Source organism: Procambarus clarkii, chromosome 13 (genome assembly GCF_040958095.1).
Source record: "Procambarus clarkii isolate CNS0578487 chromosome 13, FALCON_Pclarkii_2.0, whole genome shotgun sequence".
In the NCBI taxonomy this organism is placed as follows: Eukaryota; Metazoa; Arthropoda; class Malacostraca; order Decapoda; family Cambaridae; genus Procambarus; species Procambarus clarkii.
Genome location: NC_091162.1, coordinates 32,497,205 through 32,520,465, shown reverse-complemented (window position 1 = coordinate 32,520,465; position 23,261 = coordinate 32,497,205). Strand labels below are relative to the sequence as shown.

General features: G+C 47.6%; 1 protein-coding gene across 1 annotated transcript in view; it reads right to left on the bottom strand.

Annotated features, from left to right (window-relative positions):
* LOC138364448 (protein SCAI-like) overlaps positions 1-23,261 on the bottom strand; it is a 104,577-nt gene that overhangs the window by 76,172 nt on the left and 5,144 nt on the right. The window contains exons 2-3 of the mRNA XM_069324083.1: positions 21,087-21,276; positions 13,735-13,980 (exon numbers count right to left, since the gene is read on the bottom strand). Of these exons, the coding sequence (XP_069180184.1) occupies positions 13,735-13,980; positions 21,087-21,276 (436 nt within the window). The remainder of the gene's footprint in view (positions 1-13,734; positions 13,981-21,086; positions 21,277-23,261) is intronic.

The window sequence follows — 23,261 nt, the reverse complement described above, 5'->3', positions numbered from 1 at the left end:
TACACTTAATAACCCTGCGGACAACCTGAGAGACTCGAGCCCGGGAACAGGGAAGAAGGGAAACCGGATCAACCCAGAGCGCATCCCCAGCAACTGAAGCCGTGGCGCGCAAATAACGGCGGAGAGCCGCAACCGGACGGAACACATGATGCACCCCCGGCCTGACCAACCAAGCATCAACAACCCACGGCCCCCTCCAGAACGCAGTCGTCTCATTCTTCGCCAGAAAAGAGGGAGATGACTGCAAACGAACAAAACGACCACCAGGACCAAAAGAGCAGAAACCACAGCGCCGGAGAAGAGCATGAAGCTCGCCAACCCGATCCCCCGAGGCCAATGCCAACAGGAAAAGAGCCTTAGAAAAACAATCCCGAACGGAAGGGGCCCACAACAAACCGGGGCAGAGAGAGAAACGAGAGCATGCGGTCCAAAGACCATCCGGCACAGCCAATAGAAGGAGTTGGCATAGACCGCCAGGACGTTGGACACCCCCCCGGACATGAACCGCCAGGAGAGCCAAACCCCGAGAACTCAGCAGACGAGTGACCCGAAGCGACCAGCCCCCAAAGAGCCAAGGACCACATCGAACCCCCGCGGTTCAAACAATGAACCACCGGGAAGCAGTCTGAATGGAGCCGGATCGTCGATCCACGAGCGACTCGAATCCTCCGAAGAGACATCCACACCGCCGCGAACTCCCGCACCGTGCTTTGAGCCCAACGAAAGGACGGACCCCACCGCACCTGGCCGGCCTGGTGAGCACTGGTCACAAAACCCCAGCCAAGACGACACGTCTGTGTACACATCGAGCGAGGGCATGGGAAGGCGCCAAGGCACCGAACCCCGAAAAACCTGAAGAGGAAGCCGGCGACACAGCAACCGACGCAAAGTCCCCCGGAAGTCGAACCCAACGATCGCGAGAGAGGCGGAAGGGTCGGCCCCAAAGGAACCAGAACAGCCGACGAAGCCACACCCGACCCGGCGGGTAGACCATCATGGCAAAGTTCAGGCTCCCGCACAAACTCTCGAGCAACCACCTTGTGACCTGGGCACCCCTCAGAAACGGGCGAAGACAGGACCGCAGGCGCAAGAGAGCCGCTGGAGGAAGAGACAAGGAAGCAGCATGAGCGTCCCAAACCAGACCCAGCCAAGACCGAACCTGAGAGGGAACCAGATGGGACTTCCTCCAGTTCACCAAGAACCCGAACCTGGCGAGCTGGGAAAGAACCAAATCCCTGGCAAGCAGACACACGGACTGGCTGGGAGCCCAAACCAGCCAGTTGCCGAGATGGGCCAGCACCCGAACACCTAGCAGACGCAGGCGGGCCACCACGACCCGAGTGAGGCGTGTGAAAACGCGTGGCACCAGATTCAACCCGAAGGGAAGACAACAAAAGCGGTAATCTGATGCCCTACAACAAAACCGAGCCAGTCTCTGAACCCCAGATGAACCGGGACGTGCCAATACGCGTCCTTGAGATCCAGGGACACCATCCAAGCGCCCCTCTCCAAAAGACGACAGACCTGGGACAGCGTAGTCATCCGACAGGAAGGGCACAACACCCATGGGTTCAGACGGGACAAGTCCAGAATGAACCGGAGGTCCGCACATTCCCATTTCGGGACCGGAAACGGGCGGGAAACCCACCTGAGGGACGACATCGTTTCGACCATGCCCAAGCGAACCCACTCCGAGATAACCCAACAGAGCGCAGGAGAAGAGGCCTGCTCCACTAGCCCTGAACCCCCTGAGGGAGGAAGAGCCACCCAACGCCACCACAGGCCGCACGAAACGACCTGAAAAGCCCATGAATCATGGGACCAGGTGTGGGCAAACCGGGCGAGCCACCCCCCCACCCCCCATTGCCCCGTCAATGGGACGAATCGCGAAAGGGCCGACGCGTCTTATGAGAACTGAGGCGGCGAACAGGACAGAGCCCACTCCGTCCAGCAACAGCCAGAACCGAAGGCGCCGCCAGCCCCGAATCTGACACCAAAGGCCTACTCTGGTGAAAAGACTCCCGAGCCCTGGCACGAACCTTCCGGGAAGGCTCCCCACGAGCCCCCCAGAGCAACAATAACTCCGACATAGGCCGACAACTGACCGAGGCCGCCTGTAGATACTGCCCCACAGCAGACTCTGCAAACAGCAATGGACAAAGGAGCGAAGACATACGAAGAGGCAGGGCCCAGGCGGACTCCAAGGAGGAGGCCAGCACCGCCTGACGACACTCGAGGCGAGAAGCATAGAACCGCGAAATAACATCACACAGGATGGGCGCGAAGAGCTTCAACAAAGCAAACGACGCCCGCACAGCTGAGGGCAGTGCACCAGACCCGGCAGCGGCCCCAAGCACTCCCATATCCAACTCGAGCCAATCCGTGGACAGCTCAAGGAGGGAAAAGAAACGCAGAGCCGAAGCAAGCAGGCCACAAGTCCGCAAATTCTCCGCAATGAAGGCAGCCGAGAGGGAAGGAACCTGCACGACACCAACATCCCGCGGAAGGGCAGGGGCGAACAAACAAGCATTCAGATGCTCGAAAGCGCACCCCAGGAAAACCTGCAACGCCAAGGAAACCTCTCGCCACTCAAGCGCGCGAGACCGACAAAACGTGTGCCAAGCCTCAAACGAAAAGAGAGGACAGTCTGCCAACCAGGATGACTCTGGAACTTCATAACGAAACCAGCACGAACCAGGGGATCCATACACAAAGGAACGAGGATCCATCAGGAAGGCATAATCCGGGTCACACAAGAGGTAAGCCGCCAAGGCCTCCCGCACCTCCGAAGACGAAACACGGGAAGCGGGAAACCTCTGGAAAGACGGAACCGAAGAACCCTCGGGATCACAGAACCAAACCCGGGGAGGGGTGGACACCAAATCCAATGCGTACGCGGAGGGAGAGAAAGAGAACCCCTCTCCTTGTAACACCAAGCCCCGCTGAGAGGGAAAAAAAACCCAGGAGGGGTCCAACGGGGCCCAAGGTCCCCAAGCCAACCCCTCCCCAACCCCAGGAACCTCACCCAGAGGGCCCAGGGCCGAGCCGTCCTCCTGAGCCCCCACCCCCAAAGAAAAGGTGGGAGCAGCCGACAAAGCAGGAACAAAGGGGGCCCCACTGGCCAGACCCAGAAGCCTCGGCAGAAGGACCAGGCTCGAACGCCTCCACCACCGTCCTAGAAGGGGACACCCTCGAGACCACCCGAGTCTCACAACCAACTAAACCCAGCCCCGGTTTCGAAACCCTCAGACGTTTAGGAGCCGGCAGCAAGGAAAGGGGGGGGGAACGAGCAACACGTCTTGGGTGGACATTCGGGCCCAGGGTTTTTGGAGATCAAACAGGGTCCTGGCCGCTCGCTACCTGGTGAATGTTCCTGGGCCTTGTTAGGCCTGCGTTGCTTTGGGTCGGCGGTTGCAGCCAGTTGTCTCGCCTTCGCATTGAGGAGTGAGGACGGCCTGCTGCCCGGGTAAGTCCCTGTTTTTTCTTTATCTTTGGGTAGTTAGCTCCGGGGAGCCGAAGGGGCTCCCCCCCAGAAAACCAGCGTTAAATGTAATGAAACGCCATTTTCTGGGCGAGTCCCGGAGGCTCTTCGGCATCCCTCCCTCCCTCCGGTCGGCGGTGTTTTTCACGTTTTTGACATCCAGCATAAGAACTAAGGGTTGGGTCACCGATGGTGGGGTCTGGGGCTCCCCCCTTCCCCCTCCTGGGGAAGGGGGGGGGGTGCACAAATGGCGGCACGGCGACATGATGATGTCACGAGGGCTAATTTTCGTTTGGGGAGTTCTATCCACCTGTTCGGTCTTCGGTCGCAATAGTTTACCAGAATAGGGGTTTGTTTTGGGGCGCCTACCTTTCTGGGTGCCTGTCCCGGTCGATGGCAGACATAGAATGCTCCCAATCATAAGGGCGGGTCCCTATAGGCCATTGCTCCTCGTGTCTCTCTAGAGAGGGCCAGGTTCTGGCTTGTGGTCCCCGGTAGGCAAGAACTCCATGCATTGACTGATGCCAGAAAGTTATACATATCCATTCAGCCTGGATAGCTCCGGGGAGCCGAAGGGGCTCCCCCCAGAAAAGTTTCTAAAACTGTTGGCATTCTTTCTAAGATCAGATATTATGTACCTCGCCCTGCCCTGGTGACGCTCTATTACTCTCTCATCTATCCTTATCTAAACTATTGTATTTGTGCTTGGGGTTCTACTACCCCAAATCATTTACGTCCTCTAATTACCCAACACAAAGCTTCTGTTATAACAATATCTAACTCTGGCTCCAGACAGCACTCGGTACCCTTACTCAAATCTCTGAATATGTTTAAATCCCTTAAATCCTCTTTGACTATTGGAGCCATCTATAGATTTCCCAATACTAACATAGCTTTTTTCTCAGACAACCTAAGGAATCTTATTATAAACAACAATCTCAACAAAAACCACATCATTCTGAGAGGAGACTTTAATATTGACCTGGGTCAACAAAACTGCTCTCAAGTTGACTATTTCCTTAACAGCATGAACTCCTGTATACTAATCCCCACAATCACCAAACCTACCCGAGTCACTCTAACATCAGCCACTACCTTGGGCCACATATGGACAAACATAACAGCTCCCCTTATATCAGGTATAATCTATGACAGAACAACTGACCACTATCCTACCTTTCTCATAGCGAACATGGACATAACACCACCAAAAAGCAAGAAACTCTGATTCAGGTTACACAGTGAATCAGCTTTAGGCAATCTTACAGATGCACTTCACAATATTAACTGGGATTCCGAATTCAACAATACCCAGGATATGAATTCATTAACTAACCTCTTCTTCTCCAAAACTCTAAGCCTCTACAACCTTCATTGCCCCCTTCTTACCAACCAAGTAACTGACAAAAGATTAAACAATCCATGGCTCACAAGTGGCATTCTCAACTCAATCAACAAGAAACATGAATATGAAAAGAAACTTAGGATTGGCCTAGTTTCAAAGGAAGTAGCTAAAAGGTACTCGTCAATGCTTACCAGTATCATAAGAAAGGCAAAACTTTCAAATTATGTGAATACATTCAATGAAGCAAAAGGCAACATGAAAAGCATATGGAAAACCATCTCTAGTATCCTAGGAACTAAACAACGCTCACATAACCAAATAAAACTCCATAAGGATGGGTATACACCGTCAACTGATTTAGAAATGGCAAATGAATTTAATAGCTTCTTTTCATCGGTTGGTGCTAATCTTGCCAGTAAAATCCCACAGACCCAGACACATATTACAACACATCTCTCAGGCAGCTATCCAAACTATCTTCTCCTTTCACCAATCAGCCCGACAGATGTTGTGTCCATCATACACTCTAAAAACCAAGGCAGGGAACACCAGTGAAATTCCATCCATTGTATACAAGAGAGCCTCCCATGCCCTTGCCCCACCCATAGCTCTACTGTTCAACAAATGTATGGTGTGTCACACCTTCCCTGATATCCTTAAAAAAGCAAGAGTAACGCCAGTCCATAAAGGAGGCAATCCGGCGGACATAAACAATTATAGACCAATATCAAATCTACCCATTCTATCAAAAATATTTGAAAAAATTATCTACAAATAGCTTTATTCCTACCTCGTAAAATTTGACATACTCAGCCCCTGCCAGTTTGGCTTCCGGTCCCAAAAGAGCACCAACGATGCAATTATTAGTCTCCTTGAAATAATCTACTCAGCCCTTGACAAAAATGAGTTCTTGATTGGACTCTTCATTGACCTAAGAAAAGCCTTTGATACTGTTAATCACAACTACCTCTTACTTAAACTCCAGCATTATGGAATCCAAGGCCTTGCCCTTGACTACATCCGATCCTATCTTAGTGACAGACACCAATGTGTAACCATCAATGATACAACTTCTTCCACTCTACCAATTACCATTGGAGTGCCACAGGGCAGTATCTTAGGACCTCTTCTATTTCTTATATATATAAACGATCTGCCTAATGTCTCTAATATTCTCAAACCTATATTGTTTGCTGATGATACTACCCATATCTATTCAGACCCCAACCCACATACACTAAATAATGTTGTGAATAATGAATTAAAAAAAGTCCACTTATGGATGTCAACTAACAAACTAACATTAAACATAGAAAAGACTTACTACATCTTATTTGGAAGCAAATCATCGAATGCAATTCAGCTACAGATAGACAACATTAACATCAGTAATAAAAATGATGGTAAGTTTCTTGGCCTATTCCTAGACAAGAGACTCAACTTCAGCACCCACATTCAACACATAACTAAGTTATGTGTTGAATGTGGGTGCTGAAGTACATAACAAAATAACAAAAACAAAAAGTACACATAACAAAAGTCTCTAAAACAGTTGGTATACTCTCCAAAACAAGATATTATGTTCCTAACTCTGCTCTCCTCTCACTATATTATGCACTAATCTACCCCTATCTTAATTATGGTATCTGTGCATGGGGGTCTACCACTGCAAACCACCTTAAGCCCATCATCACACAGCAAAAATCTGCTATCAGAATAATAACAAACTCTGCTTTCAGACAACACTCAGCTCCCTTGTTTAAATCCCTAAACTTGCTAAATATTAACTCCCTCCACACATTCTCTTGTGTCAACTACATTTACAAAACCCTGTTCTTAAATGCAAACCATGCTCTGAAACTCTCCATGGACAGATGTAATAGGACCCATTATCACCACACCAGAAATAAATATCTCTTTGATATCCCCAGGGTCAAACTTAATCTGTGTAAACACTCTATGCAAATTAAGGGACCTAGTCTATGGAACTCACTCCCTAGTGAATTGAAAAGCTGTCAAACTTTTGCCTCATTTAAAAACAAAAACAAAAAGTACCTAATTTCATCTTCATAGTTTCCTACACTTAGCTTTAAATTTGCTCTGTACCTTGTGATACCCAATCTCCTAATTTTTATATACTTAACCCAAACAACCTTATCATTGTGTTCATTGCTGTCTTCTTTTATGTGCTAGCCATATGCTGTATTGTGCCTACTAATTTTTGTTATACTACCATTCACGCTGTCATTGCAACAATCTGAGCTACCTATGTGCTTTAATATACCTACAATTTTCTCTCATCTTTTATTTTTTTTTCTTGCTTTGTAACTGTTATCATTTTTTATAAATTTTGCAAGTATTTACCTACTTAAAATTTTCTTAGATTAAGGACCTGCCCGAAACGCTGCGCGTACTAGTGGCTTTACAAGATTGTAATTACTATACTATGTATCCTCACAATCCCAATGTACCTTCTTGTATATATATAAATAAAATAAAATAAAAAAAATAAAATGTTAGATACTAAGTTACTGCACATCCTCTCTTGTGTACTCTATATATTTTAAACTCTGAACTGTAATGTCAATCCTGACCTTCAACGCTTCCTACAAGGCTGTAACAGAACTCATGGGCACCACACCAGAAACAAATGCCTATTTGATATTCCAAGAGTAACATTTAATCAAACTAGAAATGCTCTACAAATCAAGGGACCCAGAATGTGAAATGACCTTCACAATCATGTCAAAGGCTGTACCTCTCTCAACCAGTTTAAAATGAAAACTAAGTACTACCTAATTAACTCCATGTAACCTACCTTACCCCTAAATGTCAACCCATGTCTTACTATTTTTAAACAATGCTGTTTGTTGACCAACTTGTATATTGGCTATTTTCTACCATGTTCCCCCCCCTTTTTTATCTTTTTTTTAATGCAATTTATACTTTAAGCTCAATTACTATTAAGATTTAGTCTAAGTGTTTCTTTCCCAACTCACCTTGCCCGAAATGCTATGCGTACTAGTGGCTTTAGGTATTGTATGTACTAGCTCTATCAATAAATCCAACATTATGTTTGTAAATCAACTATGTATGTACTTTCCTGAATAAAATTTACTTTATTACTTTACTTTACTTTACTAATATAGCACATACCAGTCTGGATAGCTTCAGGGAGCCAACAGGGCTTCCCTCAGAAAAGCATCTCCTGTTTTCAGTCCTACATTGTGGCTTGTTGAGCCTGAAACTGTTACCCACTGTCTGCATTACATCTGACCTTATGATGATGATGTCTGGATCAACATCCTCCAAATTGTTCAGTACAGTGTATTATGAATGTTTCAATGAGATCAGCCCAATCATGTCTGGTTTGCAGTGTTGTTACCTCTATGGCCCTCTATTTGTCCTGGTATGAGTCGACTTAGTTCCGCAATTATTTTGTTATCGGTGTAGAGCTCTCTCCAATGAAGCTGTGTCTTTTTGAATATGAGGTTTCCATGCCTGGATGTAATAATCCAGGTGGCACACTAGAGACTTGTACAGTTGAATGACTACCTGTACCTTCTCCTTAAAGGTAAAGGTACACTTAATTATTCCTAGGATTTGGATAGTTTTTTTTAATGCCTTTCCCACTTGTGCAACTTTCAGTGAATGATAGATTCTGGCTCCTAGGTCCTTTTCTTCATCAATCTGCTGCAAGGTAATGCTATTAATTTGGTAGTTGTGACATGGATTGTTATGCCCCACATGCAAGGTCTTGCATTTATCAATATTAAAAAGCATTTACCAATCTTCTGACCAATTGTAGAGTTCATGTAGATCTCTTTGTAAGGTCTCAATATCATTTTCACTTCCTACTTTACCATAAATCTTAAGTGTCATCTGCCAGTTTGATGATGTGGGTTGTAATATTATCATCTATGTTATTGATGTTTCTAGGGGGAGCCCTGCCGGCTCCCCGGAGCTATCCAGGCTGATATGTAACTATTAGCTTTCTGGCATCAGTCGAAGAGCATAGAGTTCTTGCCTACCAGGGACCACGAGCCAGAACCTGCCCCCCCCCCCCTCAGAGAGGCACGAGGAGTAATGGCCTATAGAAACCCCTGTGTGGTTGGAAGCATTCTGTGTCTGCCATCGACCAGGTCTGGCACCCAGTAAGATAAGCACCTGAAAACAAACCCCTATTCTGTTGAAAATATTGCTACCGAAAGCCAAACGAGTGGACAAAACCCCCCCAAGTGAAAACTAGCAAACTGGCATGACATCATCACGTCGCCGCACCGCCGTCTATGCAACCCCCCCCCCCTCTCCAAAAGGAGAAAGGGGGAGCCCCAGACCCCCCGCACCGGCGATCTAACGGTAGTTCTTGTCTGAAGTGATACTGGCTGGTCAGGTGCTTGATACCTGCTTGATATCTTCTTGAGGTTATCTTGAGATGATTTCGGGGCTTTAGTGTCCCCGCGGCCCGATCCTCGACCAGGCCTCCACCCCCAGGAAGCAGCCCGTGACAGCTGACTAACACCCAGGTACCTATTTTACTGCTAGGTAACAGGGGCATAGGGTGAAAGAAACTCTGCCCAGTGTTTCTTGCCGGCGCCTGGGATCGAACCCAGGACCACAGGATCACAAGTCCAGCGTGCTGTCCGCTCGGCCGACCGGCTCCCACTGGTTCCGGATATCCACTGGTTCCGGTTTTATTTCAGTTACTGTGTCTTGGGGCGTGGTCAGTCTCTACATGTGGTGTGTGAGCCAGGAGTAATCTTCTACAGTACTCGGGCTGCATGCGCCTAAGGGTTTCCTTCCCTAGGTACTCACCTAATGGCGAGTACTCACTTAATGGCACCCAGTAAGGTGCCCAGTAAGTACTGCTCTTGGGGCTTGGTGCCACTTTCCACAAGTCACCTTGGGATCTACCTCTGCTGTGTCTTTTACTGCTCGGTACTTGGCCGTCCTTAGAGTCAGCCGGGGTCTTGTTGCCCTTGTTTGCCTCTGGGTAGGAGGTAGTTCTCGTCACTGGTAGGGGCGCAGGGTACTGCATAGCTAGCTTTCACCAGCCGACTCTGTTCTGCCTGGGTACATTGTCCTCTTGTAATTACCTAAGTAGAGTTACAGGATGAGAGCTACGCTCGTGGTGTCCTGTCTCCTCAGCACTCTTTGTCATATAACCAGTATTTGAAACTTTGTGGGTTTTTGTTTTGTTTTTGTTTTCCTGCCAGGTGGGGGTCTGCCTTTGGTTGGTTGCCCCATTTCTTTTAGGGTCCATCTCTTATATATAGGTATTTTGGTGATAACCCCCCTGCTTGGCCCCAAGAGTGGACACATCCTGGGGGGCTATGCTTTAGAAGTTTGCTTGGTAGTTTTGGGCGCCAGTTTGCAGTACCCTGCCTGGGCTTCCCTTAGTGTGTTACCAAAGCTAAGAGCCCTGGGAAACCACGCAAGGGCTCTGTGGTCTGATGGATGTGGACCCCCTTGAGTCATCCCCCCCCCCCTCCCTTCGTGCAAGTTTGATGGTTGCTCTGTCCCCTTGTCTCAGGATGGCATTCACTGGTTGTGCCTCCACCATGCTACCTATAGGGTCGGTGGTTCTTTAGACCCGGAGTCGTGCGACGTTGTTGTTGATGCGTGCTCCAGTTCACCCTCGTTACTGATCATGCTCTGAGGGAGCAGGCTGCAGCTACATTTTATGCTAGGTTCTGGTTGCTGCAACACAATGGGTTGGGTGCTTCTCCAGATGCCCTGAGACTGCCACGTTTTGGCTTTAGGGACCCATCCTTGGGGGTGGAAGTCGCTTCGCCTTTGGTACCTTCTGCCCTTCCTTCCTCCTCCTGTTGTGTGTCCGGCCCCCTCCCCCCCCCCCATTCCTGGCTCTGACCCTTCTGCGGGTTCGGAGGTGGCGCAGGGTCTTGTTGGTGTTGAGATTTGGGCAGTTTTGGGGGGTGTCCCCTTCCGGGGGTAGCGGCGGAGGCATTTGAGCCTTTTCCTCCTGCCGATACGTATGGGTCTGACCAGTGGGCCCCCTTAATTAGTGTTTTTTTCAGCTGCCCTGGCTTTTTCTTGTGAGGCCGGGGCTTTGGGGGCCAAGGCTCAGCTCCAGGTCCTCGGAGTGAGGTTCCTGGGGTGTGGGATGGGTTGACTTGGGGGCCTTGGGCCCTGTTAGACCCCACTTGGGTTTTTGTACCCTCGGGGCGGAGCTTGGTGTTATGTGGAGAGGGGTTCTCCTTTGCTCCCTCCTCATACAAATTGGAATTGGCGTCTTCCCCTCCCCAGGTTCGGTTCCGTGATCCCGTGGGTTTCTCGGTCCCATCTTCCGGAGGTTTTCGGGTTCCTGTGTCCATTCTCATGTGGTGCGGGAAGCCCTTGCGGCTAACCTTCTGCACAACCCGGATTATACCTTCGTGATGGATCCACGTTCCTTCGTATAAGGATCTTTGTGTCCATACTGGGTTCATTGTGATGTTCCAGAGTCGTCCCGGTTTGCAGACTGCCGGCTCTTCTCGTTGGAGGCTTGGCACCCGTTCTGTTGGTCCCGCGCGCTTGAGTGGAGAGAGGCTCAAGATGGTGTTGCAGGTTTTCCCTGGGGGGCCGATTTTGAGCATCTCAATGCAAGTTTGTTCGCCTCTGCCCTTCTGCAGGTTGTTGGTGTGATGCAGCTTCATGTGCAGGTTCCTTCCCTTTCGACTGCCTTGGTCATGGAGGACTTGCATTCACGTGGCTTAATGACTTTAGCCCAGTGTTTCATCTCCCTCCTCAAGCTGTCCTCAGATTGGCTAGAGTTGGATGTGGTGGTGCTTGGGGCCGCCTCTGGGTCTGGTGCGTTGCCTTCAGCTGTGCGTGCGTCGTCTGTATTGTTGAAGCTGTTCGCGTTACTCCTGTGGGATGCAGTTTCCCAGCTTTCCCTTCTCCCCTCGCGTGTCGGCAGGCGATGCTTGCTTCTTCCTTGGGTTTCGCTTGGGCCTTGGCTCTTAAGTTGTCTTTTCCGTTTTGTCCGTTGCTGTTGCAGAGTCTGCCGTTGTGCAGTCTCTGCAGGCGGCTTCGGCTAGTTGCCGACCTATGTCGAACTTGTTGGTCCTCCAGGGGGCTCGTGGGGAGGCCGTGGAACCCTGCTATGACCCAAATGGGTCATACCAGGGTTTGGGGTTCTTCCTGTCATCATGGGCCAGTGGTGCCAGATTTGGGGCATGCGCAGCCTTCAGTTCTGTCTTTTTCTGATTGGCGTGGGTATGTGGGTATTGCCCTGTGTGCTGCTTAGGTTCTTGTACGGTGCATCAGCCTTTACGAGGTCTGTCCCATTGACGGGGCAATAGTTGCCCCGGGTTTGCTAGTTGTCTCATTTTTGAGTTAGGATGCATGGCATCCACTCACTTCCCAGGTCCTTCCCTCTTTTCTTTATCTTTGGTGAGGTAGCTCTGGAGAGCCAACAAGGCTTCCCCAGAAAACCAACGTTGAATATAATGAAACACCATTTTCTGGGTGAGACCCGGAGGCTCCCCAGCATCCCTCCCTCCCTCCCTCCGGTCGGCGGTGTTTCCCTGTATTTTGCTAGTTTTCATTTGGGGAGTTTCTGCCCACTCGTTTTCTTTCGAGTTTTGAGTTGGCTATTTCGATAGAAATATTTTAACCAGAATAGGGGTTTGTTTTGGGGCGCCTATCTTCCTGGGTGATAGACCCAGTCGATGGAAGACATAGAATGCTTGCAATCACACGGGGGTTTGTATAGGCCATTGCTCCTCGTGCCTCTCTGAGGGGGGCCAGGTTCTAGCTGTGGTCCTTGGTAGGCAAGAACTCCATGCACTTTGACCGATGCCAGAAAGCTAAATAAGTACATATCAGCCAGGATAGCTCCGGGGAGCCTCCGGGTCTCCCCCAGAAAATGGCGTTTTACTGTATGGTTATATGACAAAAAAGGGTTAGCCCCAAAATGGACCTGGTGTTCTGTGGTACTCCACTCACTACATTTCTCCCGTCAGATTCCTTATTTATTTTCTTTGTTTTAATCATTGTTTTATCCATTCTAGTATTTTACTATTTATCTGAGCTGGCAGCCTCCCCATACCTCACAACATGATGAATAACACTTCTTTTTCTAAATTTCTTAAACCATTCCTTGCTCGCCTTAAACGCTTTCATATCTGCATCACTCATTTCATGGGTTTTCTTTAAGACCATCATGATCATTTAAGATCATCATAACCCTTAAACCACACCAGACACTTGAAAGCGATTGGCCTAGATGCTCTAATCACTTGAGGATGTTGAAAAGTTATTGTTAATTTGGATAAATGACAAACAGGTAGCGGATGATAGCGTTTCAGAGGCCATCATTTGTGGTAAAGCTAGGCTATTGTTTTCTTTAATGAACATCATGCCTAGCTGCTTTTCCACAAATGATGGCCTCTGGAACGCTATCATCCGCTAGCTATTTGTCATTTATCCAAATTAACAATAACTTTTCAACATCCTCAAGTGATTAGAGCTAGATATCTAGGCCAATCGTTTTCAAGTGACTGGTGCGGTTTAAGGGTTATAAGCCTTAATAATTCATTATTATGGTTTACTGATGATGTAATGACTGAAATGTGTTAGTCTATATAATTTAAAAAATGTCTTCAGTTGTGTTATTAATTACCCCACACAGTTTTAAGATAGCTCCTATAATCAATTTATTAAGGCTTATAACCAAGTGAATGATTACTTACAATAAAGGCATACGAAGAATGTAGTAGTGATGGGTGTTAATGAAATGGAAAATATTTACATCAATAATGTAATTTAAAGAATATCAAAGAATAACAAACGTATAAATAATTGTTAAAAACAGCCTTACGACATATAAAACTACAGTAATCTAAATCTGTAAATTATCAGAAAGAACCTCAAGGAGAAAATGTGGAAATTCAGATGTGCTCACCATGGAACTGTGGTGGGGTATCCTGTGGAGACATGAGAACAACTAGTGGCTGCCCAAAATAATGAGGCATGTTTGCAAACACTGGCGAGTTATCCGAGTCCACCACAATGAAGAGAGGCTTGCGAGTGAATGCATATAGGTCCCCAGGGTAGAAGCAATGCATATCCTTGAGCTGTAATGCACGTTTATTAGTGTGCTCAGGATCTCTTTTACTGTTCGTTACCACGCCTCCATAATCATAGCCAGCTGCAGCATTTGGAATATGTTAAGAGATGAAAGTACTGTATTATGGAGCAAGACACATTACATCAATAATTAAAACATTACACTTAAGAATATAAGTACTGAACTGTATATACACTGTGACTTGGAAAATCAGTGCAATATAATTCAGACCCATTTAGGTTGATCATTAATATACTGTATTGGTAAAAATTTGGATTTTTGATGGAACTCCCATTGGCTCCCTGAAGCTCTCTCACTGAGATAATATAAATGGATCACATCAGATGTGAGAGTTCAGTTTAGCCTAACAGGAACTAGTGCTAAAACCTGTGCCCCCCCTCAATTATCACTTGCATAGAGCAAGTGATAATTTGCCACCACACTGGGAAAGCATCCAGGAAGTTGGTGAAACTTTACAGACATTTGTTGGGCTATAAAATATCAAAGCTTTGATACTGCCAAACAAGTCTGCAAATGATTCACACGGAAAGAGAGAAACATTCAAAATTAATGCTTAACTCGATACTGAATGCCACCACTAAATAGCCAGGCTTCCGTAAACAGCCACCCTTCTTACCCAGTTCTTCCACTGGTGCCCTGTGTACAGTAGTGATTCCGGTCTTTCAAACATGGCAAGATCCTCTGCTTCAATTTAATTGCTGGCCATCCTTGGACTTGTTTCTGTGGGAACCATTTGCTTTGTACTCTGCTTTATATTTTAGTTTGCTTCATGTGTGTGTATTCCACCTGGTTTGTTGCATAGGCATGGCTTTGTTGTGTTCTGAGCTGCATGTATTTTTTTATTTTTGTCTCCAGGGAGCCCTCCTAGCACTGTCACTGATGTATCTATTTTGGTGTGTTCCAGAGTTTGTCCCCGAGAGACCATATGACTGGGGTGCAGAGCCCACTTAGGTCTATTTGTGAGTCTTTGACTCCTCTGTATTGGCCTTAGGCTGGGGGACCTTCTGTTTTACCTGGATTGTGCTGCCTTGCACTTATAGACCAGTTGCACTAACATCGCACATCATAAAAGTATTTAAGAGAGTGATTAGGAGTCAGGTCACCAATTTCATGGAGACCAATGACCTTCACAACCCAGGCCAACATGGATTTCAAGCGGGAAGATCGTGCCTCTCACAGCTACTTGAGCACTACGACAAAGTCACTGAGGCATTAGAAAAAAACCAGAATGCTGATGTGATATACACGGACTTCAAAAAGGCTTTCGATAAATGTGACCATGGCGTGATAGCACACAAAATGAAGTCAATGGGAATAACCGGTAAAGTAGGACGCTGGATACTCGGTTTTCTGTCAAACAGGACTCAGCAAGTAACGGTCAACCATATAAAATCTAGTCCAAGTGCAGTTAAAAGCTCTGTACCTCAGGGTACAGTCCTTGCACCGCTGCTCTTCCTTATTCTCATATCAGATATAGACAAAAATACAAGTCACAGCTTCGTATCATCCTTTGCAGATAACACAAAAATCAGTATGAAAATTACCTCGGCTGAAGACATTGAAAAACTTCAAGCTGATATTAAAAAAATTTTCGACTGGGCATCAGAAAATAACATGATGTTTAACAGAGATAAATTCCAGGTACTCAGGTACGGTAAAAATGAGGACCTTAAACATAATACAGAGTACAAAACACAATCAAATGTACCCATATTAGGAAAACAGCATGTAAAGGATTTGGGAATAATAATGTCTGACGACATAACATTTAAGGAGCATAACCAAGCAAATATTGCGACAGCCAGAAAAATGATAGGATGGATTACGAGAACTTTCAAATCCAGGGATCCCATCACAATGGTTGTACTTTTCAAGTCACTTGTGTTGTCCCGTCTTGAGTACTGCTCAGTACTCACTTCCCCCTTCAGAGCAGGAGAGATTGCTGAAATAGAGGGAATACAGAGAACATATACGGCACGCATAGACGCAATAAAGCACCTAAATTATTGGGATCGTCTCAAAGCCCTCCAAATGTACTCACTAGAAAGAAGACGAGAGAGATATCAAATAATATACACCTGGAAGATACTGGAGGGCCAAGTACCAAATCTACACAGTAAAATAACAACGTACTGGAGTGAACGATATGGAAGAAAATGTAGAATTGAACCAGTGAAGAGCAGAGGTGCCATAGGCACAATCAGAGAACACTGTATAAACATCAGAGGTCCGCGGTTGTTCAACGTCCTCCCAGCAAGCATAAGAAATATTGCCGGAACAACCGTGGACATTTTCAAGAGGAAACTAGATTTATTCCTCCAAGGAGTGCCAGACCAACCGGGCTGTGGTGGGTATGTGGGCCTGTGGGTCGCTCCAAGCAACAGCCTAGTGGACCAAACTCTCACAAGTCAAGCCTGGCCTCAGGCCGGGCTTGGGGAGTAGAAGAACTCCCAGAACCCCATCAACCAGGTATCAACCAGGGGCTCACATGTCTGATTATGCCTTGTCAATATTATGACCCTTATGTTCTTCAAACAATAAAGTTTGAATTTCACCAACAGAGCGTTATCTTTCAACACCGCGTTGGACAGGTGTTTGGGAGCCAGAGGTGCATACGCCACCCATGGTTCCTCACTCAGTACTAACCCAGCCAGCAGCCCTAGGGCATTCTGGAAATTTTTTCCAAGATGGCTGCCTCTCACTGGAAGTCCTAAGAGTACATTTCGTACACAACCAACCTCGCACACATTTAAAATGAGTACAGAAAAAAAAAAAAAAAAAAGAGTTTTCTTGGTTGGCACAGTTTCCCGCCGACCGAGAATACTTGGTTGGCGCAGTAAGTAGTTAATCCGTTCCTGACTACCCAAAAACTTCACTTCAAACTAAATTTTATACCTAATTCATCCAAATCTATATTACAAAAGTATGTTCAAGTTATTACTTACCCTTGCTAATGACTCCTGTTGGCGTATGGAAGATAGTGAGGAGGGGGGAGGAGAAGAGGTGTTACTGTTTGGAAGGGAAGTCCCCTTCCATTATAACATCATGCAGTAAAGATTTTTCTGGAGTGCACTCTGGCACGTTTTGCCTGCATACCACTAGGTCCTGGTTGTGACTCACTGCTTGATTTTCTCACAACGAAATGATCCATTGAAGATTGTTTTTCCCTTCTTTGCAACACATGTATGTAGTAAGACATCACATTGTCATTTAAAAGGTCAATGTAACGGCCTGCTACAGCTTTATCTGGGCGAGTTTTTTTCAACAAAACTTTGCAGTTCTTCCCATACTTCACACATTTTCTTAATGAGGAAGGGACATCTTCTACTGCCTCTACTCAACTATTTTTTTAAGGTTGAACCTTACCACTGGCTTTCTTGGGACCCATGCCAAGATATATAATAACATTGGTACTTCCCACAAGCACTCCAGGGAAACATTGGTACTTCCCACAAGCACTCCAGGGAAACATTGGTACTTCCCACAAGCACTCCAGGGAAACATTAGTACTTCCCGCAAGCACTCCAGGGAAACATTGGTACTTCCCACAAGCACTCCAGGGAAACATTGGTACTTCCCACAAGCACTCCAGGGAAACATTAGTACTTCCCGCAAGCACTCCAGGGAAACATTGGTACTTCCCACAAGCACTCCAGGGAAACATTAGTACTTCCCACAAGCACTCCAGGGAAACATTAGTACTTCCCACAAGCACTCCAGGGAAACATTGGTACTTCCCACAAGCACTCCAGGGAAACATTAGTACTTCCCGCAAGCACTCCAGGGAAACATTGGTACTTCCCACAAGCACTCCAGGGAAACACTGGTACTTCCCACAAGCACTCCAGGGAAACATTGGTACTTCCCACAAGCACTCCAGGGAAACATTAGTACTTCCCACAAGCACTCCAGGGAAACATTGGTACTTCCCACAAGCACTCCAGGGAAACACTGGTACTTCCCACAAGCACTCCAGGGAAACACTGGTACTTCCCACAAGCACTCCAGGGAAACATTGGTACTTCCCACAAGCACTCCAGGGAAACATTGGTACTTCCCACAAGCACTCCAGGGAAACACTGGTACTTCCCACAAGCACTCCAGGGAAACACTGGTACTTCCCACAAGCACTCCAGGGAAACATTGGTACTTCCCACAAGCACTCCAGGGAAACATTGGTACTTCCCACAAGCACTCCAGGGAAACACTGGTACTTCCCACAAGCACTCCAGGGAAACATTGGTACTTCCCACAAGCACTCCAGGGAAACACTGGTACTTCCCACAAGCACTCCAGGGAAACACTGGTACTTCCCACAAGCACTCCAGGGAAACATTGGTACTTCCCACAAGCACTCCAGGGAAACACTGGTACTTCCCACAAGCACTCCAGGGAAACATTGGTACTTCCCACAAGCACTCCAGGGAAACATTGGTACTTTCCACAAGCACTCCAGGGAAACATTGGTACTTCCCACAAGCACTCCAGGGAAACACTGGTACTTCCCACAAGCACTCCAGGGAAACACTGGTACTTCCCACAAGCACTCCAGGGAAACACTGGTACTTCCCACAAGCACTCCAGGGAAACATTGGTACTACCCACAAGCACTCCAGGGAAACATTGGTACTTCCTACAGGCACTCCAGGGAAACACTGATACTTCCCAGTCATTGCAGGGTAACACTGATACGTCCCAGTCATTGCAGGGTAACACTGGTACTTCCCAGTCATTGCAGGGAAACACTGGTACTTCCCAGTCATTGCAGGGTAACACTGATACGTCCCAGTCATTGCAGGGAAACACTGGTACTTCCCAGTCATTGCAGGGAAACACTGGTACTTCCCAGTCATTGCAGGGAAACACTGATACTTCCCAGTCATTGCAGGGAAACACTGGTACGTCCCAGTCATTGCAGGGAAACACTGATACTTCCCAGTCATTGCAGGGAAACACTGATACTTCCCAGTCATTGCAGGGAAACACTGATACTTCCCAGTCATTGCAGGGAAACACTGATACTTCCCAGTCATTGCAGGGAAACACTGATACTTCCCAGTCATTGCAGGGTAACACTGGTACGTCCCAGTCATTGCAGGGAAACACTGGTACTTCCCAGTCATTGCAGGGAAACACTGGTACTTCCCAGTCATTGCAGGGAAACACTGGTACTTCCCAGTCATTGCAGGGAAACACTGATACGTCCCAGTCATTGCAGGGAAACACTGATACGTCCCAGTCATTGCAGGGAAACACTGGTACTTCCCAGTCATTGCAGGGAAACACTGATACGTCCCAGTCATTGCAGGGAAACACTGGTACTTCCCAGTCATTGCAGAGAAACACTGATACGTCCCAGTCATTGCAAGGTAACACTGGTACGTCCCAGTCATTGCAGGGAAACACTGGTACTTTCCGTAGTCACTTCAGGGAAACAGTGTGGAAAACAGTGGCCTAGCAAAACAAGGGCGCCTGACAGCTGAGTGGACAGCGCTTCGAATTTGTAGTCCTGAGGTTCTGGGTTCGATCCCCGGTGGAGGCGGAAACAAAAATGGGCAGAGTTTCACCCTGATGCTCCTGTTCACCTAGCAATAAATAGTACCTGGGAGTTAGACAGCTGCTACGGGTTGCTTCCTGGGGGTATGTAACAAAAAAGGAGGCCTGGTCGAGGACCGGGCCGCGGGGACGCTAAGCCCCGAAACTATCTCAAGAAGATAAGAAGATAGCATGGGGCCAAGTTGTGCCACAATATATTCAATAACAACTGCTTGTTTTCCTATTGGCAAGGTTGGTAAATTCAACCAACCTTGGTTGAAGGTTAATGAGGATCCAAACTCAGATTGGTAAATGAGGATCTAAATATTTCTCAAAATTGCCTGTTAAATCCAGTAGAACATTAAATCCTGATATATACAAGTGAAACCAATACACAAGCAGCATGGCCCCTGCAGGACAATGTCCACAGGATTTACGATTAAGACTGACTGGCCAGACCTGTGATTGGTTAGTGGCCTGCAGCTCAGGGTAGCCACCTGCCTTGGTTGCCAGGTAAATTTAGGTAAATAGGACAGGTTGCCTACTGGATTACCCATTCTGGTTACCTGGTTGATACCTGGTTGATGGGGTTCTGGGAGTTCTTCTACTCCCCAAGCCCGGCCCGAGGCCAGGCTCGACCTGTGAGAGTTTGGTCCACCAGGCTGTTGCTTGGAGCAGCCCGCAGGCCCACATACCCACCACAGCCCTGTCGGTCCGGCACTCCTTGGAGTAATAAATCTAGTTTCCTCTTGAAAATGTCCACGGTTGTTCCGGCAATATTTCTTATGCTTGCTGGGAGGACGTTGAACAACCGCGGACCTCTGATGTTTATACAGTGTTCTCTGATTGTGTATTCTCTGTATTTTTTAATCTTACCCTATACTATTTTATTTTGGGGTCCAATTTTTATATTTTTTTTTACTTTATTTTACCTTGCTGTTCTTTGTTTTTGGTTCATTCAACCTTTCTGGTAGCTATTTCTTCAGATAGTGTGAGCTTGAATCCTCCATCCCATGCACCACTGTAAGGGGACCAGGTTTTGATTCTCTGGTTAGGATATTTAAAACCCAAAGGGACTGGTATGATTTCAATTGGGTGGCGTTAACAGTCTCCGTGGTGTAGTGGTAAGACACTCGCCTGGCGTTCCGCGAGCGCTATGTCATGGGTTCGTATCCTGGCCGGGGAGGATTTAATGGGCGCAATTCCTTAACTGTAGCCTCTGTTTAACGCAACAGTAAAATGTGTACTTGGATGAAAAAACGATTCTTCGCGGCAGGGGATCGTATTCCAGGGACCATAGGATTAAGGACTTGCCCGAAACGCTACGCGTACTAGTGGCTGTACAAGAATGTAACAACTCTTGTATATATCTCAAAAAAAAACAAAAAAAAAAAACAAGGACAGACAGACAGGAAGCCACCGACAGATCACTCACAGAAAAAATATACCGTACTTGGCAAAAATGAGTATAAAATATTTATTCTCTCTCCAATGAGAGTGCAAGTGAAGGTAACACTGTAATAACATTTACAGCACACTGGTGCAAGTCTGAATCTGCTGAGCTCTAGACGGTAATATACTTAAGTTTTTACACCATGAATTATGTTGGCAAAACCTAATCATTAACTCACGGTCCTGAGGATGTTTTGAGTTGGTGAATGCCCCATCAGCCGAGATGTACAGCAACATGGCTCCATTAGCTGGTAGCTCCTTGAAGCCTGATGCCAGGAATACCATCAACTGAGAGAACGTGGGCTTATACAGCAGGTATTTGTGTGGATTCTCTCTTTTCAATGTCCGACCACTGGCATCTCCATTCTCCTGAAAAATGTTACTCACACAATTTCAGGGCTATACAAGTAACAGTATTATAGAGTAAATCATACAACAAGAACTTTCATCATAGTAAAAGTCATGATAATCAACTCATCAGTTTATTTTGAAAAATATTTATGTTAAACTAGTGGAAAATTTTATTGATGTGGACAAAATTAGGCTATCATAATGAAATGCTAGAAGTAATTGATTAAATACTTGGGATGAGAGAGAAAAAAAACCAGCGTTGAATGTAATGAAACGCCATTTTCTGGGTGAGCCCCGGAGGCTCCCTGGAGCTTATCGGGCTAATGTATGTTATGTTAGACCGGGACATTAGCTAAGGAGTTCAGACCTACCAGGGACCAGCGCCAGAACCTGGCCCCTTCAGAGAGGTTTCAGGGAGCAATGGCCCTGGAAAACCCCAAATGGTTGGGGGTTTTCCTTATCTGCCATCGACCGGGGTTAGGCACCCAGAAAGGTAGGCGTAACAAAACAAACCCCACATGGTAAGAAACTACAACAAAAACCGAACAGAGAGGTAGAAAACTCCCTACAATCCCAAGGAAACAAGCAAACAAGCAAACATCACACTTTACTGCCGCGCCGATCGTCCGCGCAGCCCTCCCCACCCCGGGAGGGGGAGGGGGGAGCCCCGGACCTACCGCACCGGCTGCCAAGCTCCAGTTCGGAAGCTAAGCTTCAACCAACGCGAAAAAACCGCCGACCGGTGGGAGGGAGGGTTTCCAGGGAGCCTCCGGGGCTCACCCAGAAAATGGCGTTTCATTACATTCAACGCTGGTTTTCTGTGGGGAGCCCCTACGGCTCCCTGGAGCTTCATACCCAAAGAGAAGGAAAAGAAAGGGCTAACCCGGGTGGCGGGCACCACAAACTCTGCAACGCAAAGCCAAGACAACCGGTCGCAAACCTGCGACCCAAGGCAACAAGAACGCCCAAGAACAGATGCACATATGGATGGGCGGCCAAAAACCTGTGCGACCCACAAATCCCTGCGCCCGAAACGAGCCCGAGACGTCACCAACACAGCAGCAAATGCTGCAAACGTCTGAACAGCACGGGCGCAAAGACAGACCGCAGGAAGAAGGAAAACACTGCGGACGACCTGGGAGACCCGAGCCCTGAAAACAGGGAACGAAGGAACCGGATCAACCACAGCGCATCCCCAGGCACGGTACGCCGGCAACAGCAAAAAGGACAACCGGACAACACAGGACGCACCCCCCGGCCAAACCAAACAAGTACCAATACCCCAAGAACCCCTCCGGAAAGCAGCCGTCTCGACCGTCGCCAGGACAGAGAAAGGCTGCACACCAATAAAGCTACCACCAGTACCAAAGAGGAGGAAACTGAAACTGAAGGGGCTACCACAAACTGAGGGGAAGATAAGAAGGCACCCTGAACAAGGACTAGGATGGCTCAGGCGACTCATGAGCAGGCCGGAGGGTAAACAAAACGCGAGAAAACGTAATAAACGTCATACTGTCTCCAAGACGAAGCTCGCAGGTGGGACACCGTCAACAAAGCCACCTGAACACCATAGAGATGGTGATACCTGCGTCAAAATACCAGACGCGAAGAGCCAAAGAGAAGGCCGAACCAGTCACGGACAGGACCGATTCGGCCTGCTGAAAGAGGCGAAGCCTCAGGAAAAACGCCCCGGGTACGGACACCTATCAAGCAGCGTCTGAAAAGAAGGCCGGGCCGGCCACCATGGAACCATAAGGACTGTTCTCGTGGGAATGGGCTGCAACCGAGCCAGAACCCGAAGCAACAGTTGGACCGGGAGAAGAGGTACAGGTACCCCCCACCTCGACCAGGCCTGCCGAAAGCCTCCACCGTGAAGTCCTCGCAGGTGGGAAGGGCGCCACAAAACGGGCGACGCCTAGACCACGCCGACCCGAAGACGTCCATGGCCAGGAGTCCATAAGCCCAACAGAGCCAACAAAACGAATCGGCGACGACTGGCCAAC